The sequence below is a fragment of the Hemiscyllium ocellatum genome, chromosome 3 (genome assembly GCF_020745735.1).
Source record: "Hemiscyllium ocellatum isolate sHemOce1 chromosome 3, sHemOce1.pat.X.cur, whole genome shotgun sequence".
NCBI classification, from domain to species: Eukaryota; Metazoa; Chordata; class Chondrichthyes; order Orectolobiformes; family Hemiscylliidae; genus Hemiscyllium; species Hemiscyllium ocellatum.
In genome coordinates this window covers 108,407,359-108,424,991 of record NC_083403.1, presented here as the reverse complement: position 1 = coordinate 108,424,991, position 17,633 = coordinate 108,407,359, and the positions used below count along the sequence as shown (strand labels likewise).

Sequence of the window (17,633 nt, the reverse complement as noted above, 5' to 3'; positions counted from 1 at the left end):
CTTGTTAATCATGATTATCAGGAGTATCAATTTGAGATTACAGTCAGATTTATTGAATAGTGGAGCAAACTTGAGGGGATGAATGGCCTATTCCTTCTCTTGATTTATACGTTTATATAAATTAACCCAGTATTATCTGCTTCCGCTTTAGAGCTAGATGTCACACAGTGTCAGAGTTAAAAAAGGACTCGAGACGAGGTCTGATCAGAACTTTATTCAACTGTAGCATAGCCTTCATGCTTTTATATACAAAGATTGTTGGAGTTGTGAGGACTATTGTCAGAGGATACAGCAGGATATAGATCAGTTAGAGGCCTGAGCAGAGAAATGGCAGATGGAATTTAATGTGGACAAATGTGAGTTGATGCATTTTGGAAAGTCAAGTACAGGTGGAAATTATATATTGAATGGCAGAACCCTTGGGAATATTGATATGCAGAGGGATCTGGTTGTGCAGGTCCACAGATCACTGAAGGTTGCAGTTCTCGTAGGTAAGGTAGTAAAAAGATATAAGGCATGCTTGTCTTCATTGGAAGTGGCAACAAGTTTAAGGATAGAGAGGTGATGTGCAGCTTTATAGACCTTTAGTTAGACCACACTTGGAATATTGCGTACAGTTCTGGTCACCCCACTACCAGAAGGATATCGATGCTTTGCACAGGGTACAGGAAAGGTTTACCAGGATGTTGCCTGGAATGGGGAAATTTTAGCTATGAAGAAGGGGTGGCGAGACTGGGTTTGTTTTCACTGGAACACAGGAGGTTGAGGGGTGACCTGTTAGAAGTTAAAAAGATTGTGAATGGCATGGATAGAATGGAAAGTATGAGGCTTTTTTCTCAGGGTGGAGGGGTCAATTATTCTGGGATACAGGTTCCTCATGCAAGGGGAGTAGTTTAAAAGAGATGTGCAAGATAAGTTTATCACACAAAGGGCAGTGAGTGCTGAGAACACACTGCCAGTGGAGGTGGTGCAAGCAGACACAATAGCAGCATTCAAAAAAACATCTGGACAAATACATGAATATGCAGGGAATGGAGGGATATGGATCCTGTAAATGAACACAGTTTTAGTATGGAAAGGCAAAATGTGTTGGCGCAGGCTTGGAGGGCCAAAGGGCCTGTTCCTGTGCTGTATTGTTCTTTGTATTCTAGCTCCTTTGACACAAAAGGCAAACTTCCCAGAGCCTTTTTAGTTATTGTTTATACCTGATTCTGGGTCAATTTGCCCATGTGATTTGAACTCTGGCATCAGAAGTGCAATTTCAAAATTTGTGAATGACGACAAATTATGATTATAATTGATGCTGATGAAGATAGTGACAAAATGCAATGAAATAATAGTAAACATGCAGAAAGTGTGGATAAATAGCATATGTATTTAATGTAGCTAAGGATGAGGTGGTCCCTATTGTTAGCAAGAATAAGATATGATATACTGATCAGATAATAGTTTCAATGGGGGAGTGTTAGGATTAGAGTTGCACAATCATTAGCAATCACGGCATAGTTTAAAAGGGCCATAAAAAATTACAAACAAGGCACTGGGGCTCATTTTAAGTGTAACTAAATTGAAATGCACATAAGTTTTGTTAAACTTGTATAAAACCATGATTAGACTATGTGGACATGTGCTGGTTTCCTTATTACAAATTAAAGCTGATCAAGAGGCACTGAAAGAGGTGCAGAAACATTTACAAGGCTCACACCCAGACCTGAGATTATAACTATCATGGAAGATATAATAGGTTGAATCTCTTTGTTCTAGAATTGAGAATATTAATAGTGAGCAGTTCGAAGTCTTTGAAATTATGCTAGACAAGATAGTAGAAACTAATTATCTTTCCATTTGTGGGGAGTCTGAAACAAATGTTGTAATTGTAAGATAATCACCAAAGACCCAATGGAGATTTCAGCAGAAACTTCTTTACCCGGTGAGTGGTGGGCATGTAGAACCTTAGCAGTTGAAATGAGTAGTATATGTATAGTATATGAGGGCAAAAGCAATAGAAGGATTTGCACGAAGTGTGAAATGAGGTGTGGGAGCAAGCTTCGGTGAAGAACAATCACTGACACAGACTATTGGGTGCAATGCCTATTTATTTATGATGAAATTCTGTTTTGTTGATCAGTTAGCTAGACGACTGGTTTGCAAATCAGTGTGCGTCACCTTCTCAAACTCATTCCACTTTCGGGTTGAACTCACCACCCGGTCTCATCTCTCCAATGATGAGAGAACTGTCTATAGTCCTGTGGGAGTATCGTGGTTTACCTTTCTGTTCATTCCATTTAATATATTCCCAGTCAGTTCAAGCATTATGAGATATCGAGTGACTAGTTCTGATCACACAGCAAGCAGTAATCTCCAGCTAAATCTGTGAATCTGAACTGATTCTCCTATAAAGCCTGATATGTACAAAGTCAGCTTCAGGTGTTAGATATTTCTCTACAAGAGCCCTTCTTCCCTTACAGGTTTTTTGTAATGAATCTGTTCAGAGATGTTATTACACACCTCTGGAGGATTTGGATGAAGCTAGGCTTCGAGGTAGGGGCACTGCAACTGCACCCTAAAAACCTCCATATATATATTCTTTTATATACTGTGACAAGGTGTCCAAATGATTCAATGAACCTTTAATTTCATGGCCTGCTCATCTCACAGGAGCTGATGTTTGAATCTCCTGATACTAGATACTTAAAGACCTGAGTGCCTATAGAAACTGCCATTAGCTCAATGAAAATGTTTAATTCTGAAATGCTTACACTCTGAATGTGATAGCTGCTTATGTTGAGCATTATCCCACCTGTAAAAAGTAGACAAGGGAGTAATTCTTAATTTTGCAGCATTGGAATCCCTGTTAAATTCAGGAGTTGTATGTGTATTTATTGACACCTATTGATTGGTGTGCTGCTAGCCAATACACCCATACCATAGCTGAAGGTTAATGAGATGGCCCATTATCAACTGTCACCAGGGCAGTTTGTGATCCCAGCCTTAGCCTCAAGCTTTAACTACAACCACTGGGCTTTAATGAAATGCTTCGGTCTCATTAGAAGAGCAGTGAATGGAACCATGCCAGCTGCTTACTCCTGTGGTTCATGAGAATGCTGACATGTCATGACATCCATTCACATCTATTTTCACTTCTGATTCAAGTCCTGGACATCCTTAAATCTAATAGTTTTTTTAAAAGGTAAAATTGCAAATAATGTTTTCCAGTCTGCCTGAACTTTGCTCATTTATCTTTTCTATTTTCTTTTAATTGTTATACTCCTACCCCTCCACCAGCCACAGTTCTTCCTGTCTGTGCCTAGATAACAACTGTGGACATCACTGTGAGATGATTACATACTCTTGTGAACTCATTCTGCAGTTTCTAAATAAATTTCTCACAGGTTTTATTTTAATTCCATCCTTATTTATTTTACTCATCTAAACCCTGTTCTCAGAGTTAATTTTCTTACATTTCTTTTTGTGTGATTTATTTCTTGAACTTATTGCCACTTCTTCTCCCCACCATCCCAAATCCACTCCCCATTTTTTTAAACTTATTTTTTGGTAACCCAAGTTGCCTTAGAATTTTCTCCAGTAACGAAGCAGTAATCAATTACTTTCCTAGTGGAGTCTACAGTACAACACAGGGTGCATCTTGTTTTAAGAAAGTTTTCAGCTGGATGTTCCCAAAATGAACTTTGTTTGAGGAAGAGTGGCAAGATTGATTGCAAGACGTCCAACTCTAAATATCTACAGGGCAGCTGTTTTCTTTATAAATATTAACTGCTGCTCCACAAGATCCCTTCTTTTTCCTTTATGTCAGATGTTTGAGTGAAACGATAATTTAGTGGCCTACTAATCCCACAGGAACAGATATTTCAATCTCATGATACTAAAGCAGAATGACCTGAATGCCTACAGAAGCTGTCTTTAACTGTGTAAAACATTTAGCACACCTTAGAAGGTGAATGACTGATTAATTTGTAAAATGCATTCTTTTAATTTTATTGATGGTTCTGTGCAATGTTCTTGTTCTTACTGAATTTCATAATGATTGCTAGAACCGGGGAGCTTACGAGTCCACAGCAATGGGCATTTGGTCAGCTGCATTATGTGAGATTGCAGTCACGTGCCGAGCAGATCAGCTGTTGGGTGTGATGTGTTTTCTTGTCCAAATGACCTCAGGATGCTGGTTGAGCCTCTTCTTCTAATGGCAGACCTGGTCCATATGGTTCAACTCCTCACTCGACAAAGCCATTAAGCTATCAGAGGAGCCAGAGAAGTCATTTAAAAGATGAACAATGACAAGCATTTCAACAGTAAATTGCATTTTTGTAATGAATGGCTTTAATAGAATAAAATGTCCTAAAGAACTTGTGCTTTCAGATCCTACATCCCCTCTCCTGTCCCCAAGATAGAAATCTGAAATAAAGAAGTGAATGTAGAGAATTTTGCCATGAGACTTTGGATGTACTGAATTATTTTAGTTCAGAAGTTCCAAAGCTGCTGTTGTGAAAATAAACTGGTTCAAGGTGTGAAAATGAATTGAAACAGTGATGCTAAAGCTGTGAAAGGAAGTGGGAGGTTTTGCATCAGGTAATTCCTTGAAGCTACACTTCAAAAACAAAATAACTGCACTTGTGGCACAATAACCTGCAAATTGATACATATATATTTATGCAGAGTTTGGAAGCATAGAGCTATATTTAGTAGGATGGACGTTTTCAGGCTGGCTCTCCATTCCCTTCCCCCAATGGGGAGGGAGCAAATTTACATAATGACGCAGTATATGACGATACTCTCCATTACACTTGGGTTCAAGGGGTCCTTGTGACTCAGAATGCCTCGTGTAATTACAAGATAAGGGTTGACAGATGTTACAATTGCAATGATTAATGATCCTGTGATACAGATTCCCTAGTTGAATCTCCTCTATCAGTGACTCTGAAGTTTTGCCCTGTAGAAAGCTAAGTAACACCAAATAACGTTTGTATCCACAATCTTTGGAGCAGTGCACTATGTCCAACATGTAAGCTGATGAACTGTTTGGTATTTCGCAAAGTTAAAGCTCATTATTTTCCAATTGTGTTTATCATGGAATTATTGCAGCACAACAAAACCACTTGGCCTGTTATATCCTGTGCCAATTCTTTAGAAGAGCCATCTAATTAAACCCATTTTTTTGTTCTGTCCTCATAGCTTTCTAAATTTATACAGTTCTCTTTTGAATGTTGCCATTCACTCTGCTTCAACTCACAGTATTAAAAGAATTCTTCTCATCTCACATTTGGTTTATTTGCCAATCATTTTAATTCACTGCATCCTCTGATTGCTGACCGTTGTACGACTGGATAGTTTTTTTTCTTATTTAATTTATCAAAGCTGGTCATTATTCATGATCTTCTCTGCTCTAAGGAGAATAACCGCAACTTTTCCACAAACTTTTCTCCAATGCCATTTCTAATAAAACCTTTCCAAGGCTTTGACATTCTTACAAGTGGAGTTCGTACAATTGTTATTTGAGTTTTACTCAAAATACCAGGTTTTGGATCCATAAGCCTATTCAGTGATCCGATTACATCTTTGCTGTAACCTACCTCAACTCCATTTATCTCTCTTTGTTCCACATTCCCTAATACTCTTGTTCAGCAAAAATATACTGTTCTCCATCTTAAAAGTTTCGATTAATACGCAGGAGTCCTGGCTTTTGGGAGCAAGAATTTGTTATATCTCACCAAACTAACCTTTTGGAATTAAACTAGGACTATATATATTTTGTTTGCTGTTGCCTATAAATCAATATTCAGAATGTATTTTGAAAGCTGGAAGATGCCTATAAACTGTTGGGGTTAATGTGCTGCCCCTGTCAGATTCTAAATTTCCTGAGTTCACTGGTGTGTGAGGTGCTTGCGTCAATATAATTCCGGTAAATGTTAATATCCTCTACTCAGGAAGATTCACTGCTGTCTCTGCTGTGTTTTTATGGTTTATTGTGAAACACAGATGTCTGCTAATAATATCGATCTTTTATACTCCTCCTCTTACGATCCTTCTGATTGTTGCTCCCGCCGTCTTTCTTGACAGCAGTAACTCATTGAGCAGAGTTTCTGCAGGCACTGCTGACTTTCGGGTTCCTTTTCATACGTTGAAAGAGCTGTCACTGGGGTGGACACAACTTAACCTGATAGCTGGGGATTGGACTTGTCCTAGTCACATGGTTGCTGCTGTTCTTAGAGAAATTGCTGCTGGATGGGTGGGATCAAAGTGGTGTGTGATTGTGGGACAGAAAGCTGTCTCTTTGTGAGAACAGGGAGATAGACACTCAGACCCTCAAGTCTGACCCATCTTGTTGGTTCATTAGCTGATCTGCATCTTGACTCCCTGTTGCTCCAGATCCCTTGATATCCCATCTCTCAAAATATTAATCATTGATTTGAAAGCTCTAATCATCACAGTCCATAGCCTTTTGCATAAAGATGTATTTCCTGATTTCCTGTCTAACTCTGGATTCCCCACTAAAGGAAGGAACTTTCCTCTGTCAATTGTTTAATTCCATCATCATTTTAAACTGTGGATGGCCTAGAATTGAATGCAGTTCTCCACATGATTCCACCAACTGACCTCTGTCCAACTGAAGAGTCATTTTCTTCTCCATATTCCAAATCCCTTGAGAGTCCAACATTACAGTAAAATGCTTGAACACTCTTCCAATATGTGCATTAGTTTTGTCTGATTTCTATACCTCGATACACAATTGCTTTGTTTTACTCATCAATATAATGTGTATGAATTATATATCCTTGTGAGGCATCATAGCAGTAAATGGATAGATATGGGTACTCGACAGGGCAAAATGTGTATTTTTTTTTACACTACTTCATATTTTGTATACAGAGCTATCTGGGTTTAGCATATGGACTTGAGAATCCAGTAATGGCATCACTCTATACACAGTGAGACGTTAATATAGTGATGTGGTATTCCATGTCTCCTCAAATAGAACACACATATATACTTGTAGCGGATAAGATCATCTCTAACTATAAACCTTCCTTTTAACTAATGAGGTGTGAGCCATTGTAACTGAAAAGCAACCAATGGGGATTATACCAGTTGCCGGCACTAAGTCGGTGAGGTTTGAGCCAGTTACCGGCACCGTGCCATTGGGTTTGAGTCGGTTACCGGCACCGTGCCAGTTGGGTTTGAGTCGGTTACCGGCACCGTGCCTGTGGGGTTTGAGTCGGTTACCGGCACCATGCCAGTGGGGTTTGAGCTGGTTACTGGCACTGAGCCAGTGGGATTTGCTCTGGTTACCAGCACTGTGCCAGTGGGGTTTGAACTGGTTACCGCCACTGAGCCAGTGGAGTTTGAGCTGGTTACTGGTAATTAGCCAGATGGGATTTGAGCCGGTGAAATGGCAGATGATGAAATCCCTTGTCGTCTTTTTGGGTTTCTGTTCAGAGAGTCATACAGATGTACAGCACAAAAACAGATCCTTTGGTCCAGCTCATCCATTGCGACCAGATATCCCAACCCAATCTAGTCCCAACCTGCCAGCAACCAGCCTATATCCCTCCGAACCCTTCCTGTTCATATACTCATCCAGGTGCCTTTTAAATGTTGCAATTGTATCAGCCTCCACCACTTCCTCTGGCAGCTCATTCCACACATGCGCCACTCTCTGTATGAAAAAGTTGCCCTTTAAGTCTCTTTTATATCTTTCTCCTCTCACCCTAACCTATGCCCTCTCGTTCTGGACTCCACCACCCCAGGTAAAAGATGTTGTCTATTTATCCTATCCATGTCCCTCATGATTTTATAAACCTCTATAAAGTCACCCCACTGCCTCCGATGAACCAGGGAAAACAGCCCCAGTCTATTAAACTCTCCCTATCGCTCAAATCCTCCAACCCTAGCAACATTCTTGTAAATCTTTTCTGAACCCTTCCAAGTTTCACAACATCCTCCCAATACTAAGGAGATCAGATTGCACACAATATTCGAACAGTGGCCTAACCAATGTCCTGTACAGCTGCAACATGACATCCCAACTCCTGTACTCAGTAAAGGAAAGCATACCAAATGCCTTCTTCACTATCCTATCTACCTGTGACTCCACTCTCAAGGAGCTATGAACCTGCACTGCAAGATCTCTTTGTTCAGCAACACTCCCTAGGACCTTACCATTAAGTGTATATGTAATACTAAGATTTGCTTTTCCAAAATGCAGCACCTCGCATTTACCTAAATTAAACTCCATCTGCCACTCCTCAGCATATTGGCCTATCTGATCAAGATCCTATAGTAATCCGAGGTAACCTTTGCTGTCCACCACACCTCCAGTTTTGGTGTCATCTGCAAACTTACTAACTTATACCTCTTATGCTCACATCCAAATCTTTCATTTAAATGATGAAAAACGTAGACCCAGCACTAATCCTTGTGGCACTCCACTGGTCACAGGCCTCTAGTCTGAAAAACAACCCTCCACCACCACCCTTTGTCTCTACCTTTGAGCTGGTTCTGTATCCAAGTGGCTAGTTCTCCCTGTATTCCATGAGATCTAAATTTGCTAACCAGTTTCCCATGGTGAAACTTGTCAAAAGCCTTACTGAAGTGGATACAGATCACATCTTCTGCTCTGCCTCATCAATCCTTTTTGTTACTTCAAAAAACTCAATCAAGTTTGAGAGTCATGATTTCCCACGCACAAAGCTATGCTGACTATCCCTAATCCGTCTTTACCTTCCAAATACATGTACATCCTGTCCCTCAGATTTCTCTCCAACCACTTGCCACCACCGATATCAGGCTCACTGATCTATAGTTCCCTGGCTTGTTCTTAAACAGTGGCACTGCGTTAGCCAACCTCCAGTCTTCTGGCATCTCACCTGTGACTATCGATGATACAAATATCTCAGCAAGAGGCCCAGCAATCACTTCCCTAGCTTCCCACAATGTTCTAGGGTACACCTGATCAGGTCCTGGGGATTTATCCACTTTTATGCGTTTCAAGACATCCAGCACTTTCTCCTCTATAATATGGACATTTTTCAAGATGTCACCATCTATTTCCCTACATTCTATATCTTGCATCTCCTTTTCCATAGTAAATACTGATGCAAAATACTCATTTAGTATTTCCCCCATTTCCTGCAGCTCCACACAAAGGCTGCCTTGCTGATCTTGGAGGCGCTAGATTAGAGTGATGCTGGAAAAGCACAGCAGGTCAGGAAACAGGAAAATCAACCTTTTGGGCAAAAGCCCTTCATCAGGAATCAGGCCCTATTCTTTCCCTAGTTACCCTTTTGTCCTTAATATGTTTGTAAAAACTCTTTGGATTCTCCTTAACGTGATGTCCTTTCTTTTCCAGGTGTTGGTACAAGGAACTATTACAGGAAGATTGGTTATGAATTGGAAGGACCGTACATGGTCAAACGTTTGGACTGAGCTCATTCATTTTCCAGCAATTGTTGAGCAGGATGCTGTTTGAAAATCCTGACCACCGCAAGCTGCGCTTTTAAAAATGATTTTGCTTTGTTGAACCTTAAAGGATTAAAGGCTTCCTTTAACCTTTGACCCAATCAGCAAAATCACTGATTCATTATGCTAGTTTTGACAAACTATGTGGCTTGTCTGGATTGAAAATGGCAATTGATTGTCAAGTCCAACATGACCTCAGTCACATTAGGATTGTGTGCAGGTTTCCCCTCTGTTACAACAATAGACTATCCTTGTTATACACGTGTGGATCCAGCCAAAGGAGGATTTTCTATTGTCACACAAGACAATGATGGATACAGATGGTTATTTGGCTCCCCATGAAATATCGAATTGCTTATTGATTCATAGATTTTGCTTTCCCCTTCTCGTATATCTTCTGTTCTTCAAGGTTGAAAGGCACCTGCCTCTCCATACACAGGACTGTGACAGATTGGATTGTTGGGACTGAGCACTAGTTCCAGCTGTTGAAGTTGTTCAACGGTAGGTGGTTTTAGGAAATGGAGTTTAAAATATTTACAGGTTAACTGGTCAGTCATTGGTAATGGTCCATTGAGATGGTGGTGCAAAAGTAACCATTACAATTTAACTGATGAATGTTTGAAACATTAAATACATTTTAACATTATCATTTACTTGAATAAAAAGGAGTGAATTATTTTTGTAATGAGTTCAACAAATCTTGACATTATGGTAAAAGATGTTTATTTCAAAGGGTTAATTTCTTTATCTCAGTTGTAGTATTTGTAGGATTGCTTCACCATTGTGGTACAAAAACTGTTGGACTAAAGTTATGTGAAATACAGAAGAGAAATTGCCTAGAACAGCATGACATCCCTTCCCACGCCGTCAGGACAATCTCCTCCACTGAAAGGACTCTAAAACCTAAAAACACTACCATATGATCACTGCCTTCTCCTCCCTATCATCTCTCCGTCCTCTTCTCCCCCACCCCCTGAAAACAAATTGTTTCCCTGACAAAGACCACCCTAAATCTCACCATTTCCACTCCTCAGCCGAGCCCTGTAGCAATTGTAGAATTGATCTGCTGAAGTCCTGCCTACAAACTCAGATAGGCTCACTCATTGACTTTGCTTATGTGGAAAGTCAAATGCAACAGCAGGCTGTTACAAATGAAACTACTCTCAAACGATTTAACAGCCATGAGTGCTGCCAATCTTTACAACAAATCACATGGAAGCACATTTTGGAAAAAAAAATGTCGTGGACTTCTCAGATTGAAAGACCACCCAGTGCAGTTCAACTGCAAAAATTAGACATTGCTGAATTACATATTTTGAAATTCTGAAAAGCTTTTGCATATTTAATTCAATAAAGTGGGAACTTTTAAATGTCATTTTCTGTTCATGAAGCTTGCAGTACTTTACCTAATGTGTGCATTTTGTTTTGAAATAGTTGAGCAATCCTCCAATCAGTTCCTTTTTTCACTTCGCACAGGTTCCAGCAGATGCTGACAATATTAATGGTGCTAACATATGCAGTGATCAATCTGACCTTAATGATCTCTGACACAGTAATTACTCTATAGGCTGACTTCTGTCTGTGCTGGGGTGCCCCACCACTAACACTTCCCAAATTTAAGTGCTGCTCATAAGACTTATTAGTTCTTTGTTTTTAACTGCTTCAGTTGTTATTTTCTCAGTATTGGTCATTTTCCACAAGTTTGCTGCCCGCCTATTAGATTCATGGTGATCTGTTTGATTATCTAATTATATTTTACTAAAACTGCCCCAGGTGATCAATGAGAGTTTGACTGAACACTTGGTACATCTTTTATTAGATAACACACATACACACATTTGCTACAAGCGAGACAATTTTTCTCAAACTGTACACTCAGGACTATCTTATTACAGTACAATTTTTCCAAAGGGAAAGTCATTCATCACAGAATTAATTTACTTACTGCAAAACAAAACAACAAAAAAGCTGGAGGTGAGGGAATGAGCTGCCAAATTGGCAGCAAAGTGCTTCCACTGTGAAACAGTGAAAGATTCATATTGGAGGCACAGAAAGCCTTTTATCAATAACTCCATGTCTAGGCTCTCGACTGCTCTCCCATTGTGTGGAGCCACCTCCCCTTACTGAAACTGACACGGAACTGGTGATTCATTGAAACTTTCCTAACTTACTTTTTCTCATATTCTGTTGATCATTGTGCTGATCTCATGTTTAAGTATTGACTTTTCACTAACAGACGGTGAACTGAATCCCAGAATGTTTTGTTTTGATGGATTTCTTTCTTAAAATATAAACATATGAAAATTGGAGCAGAAGAAGCCCTAGACCCTATTCTGGCATTAAGTAAGATAATTGATCTATTTATGTTTCAAACTCTACATTCCCACCTATCCCAAACCTTTGATTCCCTTGACTAACGAGAATCTACTTCTACCCTTCATATTCAATGCCCTGAGAGGCAGGGAGTTCCAAAGCTGAAAATCCCTTAAGAGGAATAATGCCCATCTGAATTAAAAGGGTACACTTAATTTTTAAACAGTGCCACTGATTCTGGACTGATCCACAAGACGACATATCCTTCCATGTAAACCTTCTTAATGACCATTCAGTATCTTATTCACTTCAATACAGTCACCCTTCACTTTTCTAAATTCTAGTGGAAACATGCCAAGTCTGTTCAACCTTTTCTCAAGACAACCCACTCATTTCAGGTATCAATTTAGGAAACCTCTTCTAAAACGCCTCCAATGCGTTTATATCCTCCCTTAAATACGGAGACTAAAGCTCTCCAGCAATAGCTCAAAATCAAACATTTTGGAGAAAGAGTCATGATTTGGAGATGTCGGTGTTGGACTGGGGTGTACAAAGTTAAAAATCACACAACACCAGGTTATAGTCCAACAGGTTTAATTGGAAGCACACGAGCTTTTGGAGCGACATAATTACCTGATAAAGGAGCGTCGCCCCGAAAGCTAGTGTGCTTCCAATTAAACCTGTTGGACTATAAAGTGGTGTTGTGTGATTTTTAATTGAAGAAAGAGTGGTAGTGACCCTACATCTAAGCCGAGACCTGGGTTCCAATCCCACCTGCTCCAGAGGTGCATAATAAAATCCCCGAACAGGTTGTTTAGAAAATATATTTAAGAGGTAGACCAAAATCTTTAAGCAAATCCTGTTCAACTGAAACATTTTATTTAAGATAATGTGCAACTTTTGTTTAGTTTTGACCTGTGTCACCCAAAAGAATGACGGCAGCGGGTGCATCAGCACATCTTGACCAGCAAGTTCCTGTCCAAGTCATCAGCCTTCCTCGCCTGGCATTATACTGTCGTTACTTCACTTGTCCCTGGATCAGGCCCCGGTACCACCCTAATAGCACTGCCGGTGTACCTGTACCAGATCAATTATAGCAGTTCCAGATGGCAGCTCACCATTAAGGGTGGCACAGTGGTTAGCACTGCTGCCTCACAGCGCCAGAGACCCGGGTTCAATTCCTGACTCAGGCGACTGACTGTGTGGAGTTTGCACATTCTCCCCATGTCTGCGTGGGTTTCCTCCGGGTGCTCCGGTTTCCTCCCACAGTCACAAAGATGTGCAGGTCAGATGAATTGGCTATGCTAAATTGCCCATAGTGTTAGGTAAAGGGGTAAATGTATGGGTGGGTTGCGCTTCGGCGGGTCGGTGTGGACTTGTTGGGCCGAAGGGCCTGTTTCCACACTGTAAGTAATCTAATCTAATCTACATTTTCAGGTGCAACTAGAGATGGCCAATAAATGATGGCTTTGACAGAATACTGAAAGCCCAAAAACAAAGTTACAGTTCAAAAATTATGTCTTCCCATTTGGTCAACTCTGCCTAAAGGGATAGTTGCAAATTTAGTGAGGATGTATTTCTTCACTGCATCGGAATAGATTTTTGACCAGGTATAACATAGTATGGGAGAAATTTTGAGGAAATTAACACTTGTTCTGCTATCTCCAGACATATTATAGACACCTTGATTCATTTTCACTCTACATGATGTGACTGATGGCACTTCCCACTCTTCACCAGGCCACTGCTGAGTTCAATATCATTAATCGATCAGCCATTAAATACAGCGGCATTCACAGGAGCAGAAATCTTTTCAGCCTCAGAAAGCAAAAAAAAAGCATTTCACAGTTCTGTTCCTTCGACTGTGCAGTAATTTCTATATGGAAAATGCATCAGCTGGTGCAGAAGATGAATCCTTTCTTTAAAGAAAAAAGCAAGATGCTGCATACTGTAATCTCCAATACAAATTACAAATCAGAGCTTTTATGTGTGAATTATGCACTTAGTGGGAGGTGGATTGTGTGGAGATTCTCGCTGAGGAGTTGCAAGCATTTCGTGAAATCCTTTCCAGAAAGTTTCAGCAATTTTCACTTCCATTGCTTAGTTTGAATGACCACATTACAGAGAAGAGTGAATCATTGAGTGACTTACTGGGCTGATAAGAATGGCTCACATTGTGTAAAGGAGTCATCCAGCTTGGTTCACTGCGATCTTCAATAGATGAGTGCTTAATTGGTTTCACAGTCAGCAAAGACACCTTTTAACAATCAGAGATCGCTTTAACGTTCAATAATGAGCCAAAAGCAGATGAAATTCTGCAATGTTAGCTAGTGTCTAAGATTAAAAAAAGATTTTTAGAAAAGATGTTCCTGAAATACTTCCCCTTCCCTTTTTCTTGCATTTTCTCCTCTTTTTCTTAGCCTGTAAACTGATTCCAAGCAATGTAGTGATTTGGGTGAGTTCCATTGCAATGAACTGGTGGCTCAGTGGTTAGCACTGCGGCCTCACAGCACCAGGGACCCGGGTTCAATTCCAGCCTTGGGCAACTGTCTATGTAGAGTTTGCACATTGCTCCCCGTGTCTGTGTGGGTTTCTTCCGGGTGTTCACAGGAGCACAGTCCAAAGCTGTGCACGTTTGGTGAATTGGCTATGCTAAATTGCCTTTAGTGTTAGGTGCATTAGTCAGCGTAAATGTAGGGGAATGGGTCGGGGGGGGGGGGTTGCTCTTCAGAGGGTCGGTGTGGACTTGTTGGGCTGAAGGGCCTGTTTCCCCACTGTAGGGAATCTAATCTAACAATGGTTGCTTGTTCTTTGCTTGACCCAATGCAGAATTTCTTTGAAGTGAGAGCAATATCAAATTGTTAATAGTGCTTAAAATAACAGCAGAGCAATCTGACATCTAAAGATCCAGATGTGCATGATATAAAACTGACAACTATATAGATCCAAGTGACAAATATGGACAATAGTAGGGCAGGAATGTCAGAAAATAGATGGGCAAACTCTAATCCTCCATTGGGAAACTGACCATTGTATTCCTTAAACTGGGTATCGTCAGACAGGAAGGGATGGCATGTATTTAAAAAATTCACATCTGTCATTGGAGTTTGCTGGTCCATTACTGTATTATCACATTAAGCTAAATTACCTATAGCTGTTTAGTATGTTAAATACTTTCTTGCAGCCAAATTGAATTTGTTAAATATGCAGGCATTTAATTTGTTTGTTGGAGTCTTTGGCTATGATAAACTGTCCCACATATATTTAAAACTTACTTGTAGAGCTCATTCGAAAGAAAACCTTTGTGCAATACTTAGAGAGAATTTTCCTTTTCTTTATTATTTCACAGCATGTGTGTATCACTAGGTAGGCTAGCTAATATTGTCCAACCCCAACTGCCCTTCTGAACTATTAGTCTACCATAAAGGTATATTAAATCAGTTCCCAAATCAGGTATGTGGTATGTGGCTTGCAGATGATCCAAAGATGTGCAGAGCCAAAACATTGCATTGTAGTATCCACTGATGTGAACATTAAGAGGAATACCAGGGTAAAAACCCAATGCAGAGTTACTGGGATGCTGTTTGAAGGTTCAGTGCATACTCAGTGTGCCAAATAGCCTCTTTTTGCAGTGCAGGGAATTTAAGGCTGTAAAGTGCAATGTTGTTCCTAGAACTTGGAATATTGCACCAGGCTCAGAACAGAAAGGCTCGGTGGTTAGCACTGCTGCCTCACGGCCCTAGGGACCCAGGTTCGATTCCAGCCTCGGGCCACTAAATGTGTGGAGTTTGCATATTCTCCCTGGGAGTTTCCTCTGGCTTCTGCCCGCAATCCAAAAAAGTGTACGAATTAGATGAACTGGCTATGCTAAATTGCCCATAGTGTTTAGGGATGTGTTGGTTAGGTGCATTAGTCAGGAGGTAAATATAGAGAAATAGGGTAGGAGAATGGGTCTGGGTGGGTTACTCTTTGAAGGGCCACTCTTTGCAGGGCCGGTGTGGACTTGTAGGGAATTCTAAATGTTAGCAGGACAGTTTATTGAAAATGGCAAATAACTGGAGGTCAGGGACAGAGTGGAAGTGTTCTAGTCAGTATTTGGTGTTTCTTATGTAAAGATTAGATCAAAATTAGTATATTTGAAACATTGTTTCAGCTAGGTGGTGTATTTAGGGCCTTGCGGAGGTGATGATGAATGGGCAACTGTTACACCTGCTATTGCATGGGAAGATATCATGGGAAGCAAGATATGATTGGGAAATGACAGGAGTGGACTAGGATGGACAAAATACCTTTTTAAAAATACTTTTGACAGATGCAATTTCTGACACCTTTCCAGTTCTGAAGAGTCATACCAATCTGGAAATGTTAATTTCTGTTTTCATAGACGCTGCCAGACCTGCAGAGTTTCTCCAACATCTTATGTTTACGTTTACTACCACTGTACACCACTGGTGGAGGGAGTCAATGTTCAAGGTAGTGTATAAGAGGTCAGTCAAGCTGAGTGCACTCTCCTGCAAGATGTTGAGCTTCTTGGCAGGATTTAGCTAACAGATTAATTAATACTTCATAGTTTTACAGTTACAGAATGACGTTTTCACCAGAGCTTCCCAGAAGTTCATTTATGTTGTCCATTACTACCACTCCTGTAACAGCTATCATAGAGTTACAGCACAAAAGGGCTCTTCAGTCCATCAGTTCTGGGCTGGTCAACATAACAGCCACCAACCTTGTGATTGAAATTCAGAGATGATGGACTGTTTTAGTAGTAGGTGCAGAGACTGCAAGTGATTCACCCAAAGCAAAAAGTTAAATCAAGCTAGGTGGTTTCATTTCATCAGTTTCAACTCCTGGTATTGATAGGAGAGAGAGGTTTTATTACTTTATCTGTTCTATACAGAGATGGGTGGGGACAAATTCAAACTCAAAATCAGGTCATAAGAACCTTTTCATCACTATCTTTCTATTCAATCACTGACCACCCCTTGTCTCTTAAGAGTTTGTGTAAATAAAAAAAGGGGAAGTTGAAGCTTTTTTGGATGCAGGTATACTGTTCTTAGGATTTGTTAAAATTATTTCAGTGTACAGACCACTGTATCCCAGTCATAGAACATAGAAAAATACAGCGCAGTGCAGGCCCTTCAGCCCTCGATGTTGCGCCGATCCAAGCCCGCCTAACCTATACTAGCCCACTATCCTCCATGTGCCTATCCAATGCCTGTTTAAATACCCATAAAGAGGGAGAGTCCACCAATGTTACTGGCAGGGCATTCCATGAACTCACGACTCGCTGAGTAAAGAATCTATCCCTAACATCAGTCCTATACCTACCACCCCTTAATTTAAAGCTATGCCCCCTTGTAATATCTGACTCCATATGCGGAAAAAGGTTCTCATGGTCAACCCTATCTAAACCCCTAATCATCTTGTACACTATCAAGTCACCCCCTAAACCTTTTCTCCAATGAAAACAGCCCCAAGTGCCTCAGCCTTTCCTCATACGATCTTCCTACCATACCAAGCAACATCCTGGTAAACCTCCTTTGCACCCGTTCCAGTGCCTCCATATCCTTCCTATAGTATGGCGACCAAAACGGCACACAATACTCCAGATGTGGCCGCACCAGAGTCTTATACAACTGCAACATGACCTCAGGACTCCGGAACTCAATTCCTCTACCAATAAAAGCCAGTACGCCATATGCCTTCTTCACAGCACTATTTACCTGGGTGGCAACTTTCAGAGATCTGTGTACATGGACACCAAGATCTCTCTGCTCATCCACACTACCAAGTATCCGACCATTAGCCCAGTACCCCAACTTCTTGTTACTCTTACTAAACTGAAT

General features: G+C 40.5%; 1 protein-coding gene across 1 annotated transcript in view; it reads left to right on the top strand.

Annotated features, from left to right (window-relative positions):
- elp3 (elongator acetyltransferase complex subunit 3) overlaps positions 1-10,120 on the top strand; it is an 87,713-nt gene extending 77,593 nt beyond the window's left edge. The window contains exon 15 of the mRNA XM_060821568.1: positions 9,365-10,120. Coding sequence (XP_060677551.1) covers positions 9,365-9,441 — 77 coding nt within the window. The 3' untranslated portion in view covers positions 9,442-10,120. The remainder of the gene's footprint in view (positions 1-9,364) is intronic.
- Positions 10,121-17,633: the final 7,513 nt, after the last annotated feature.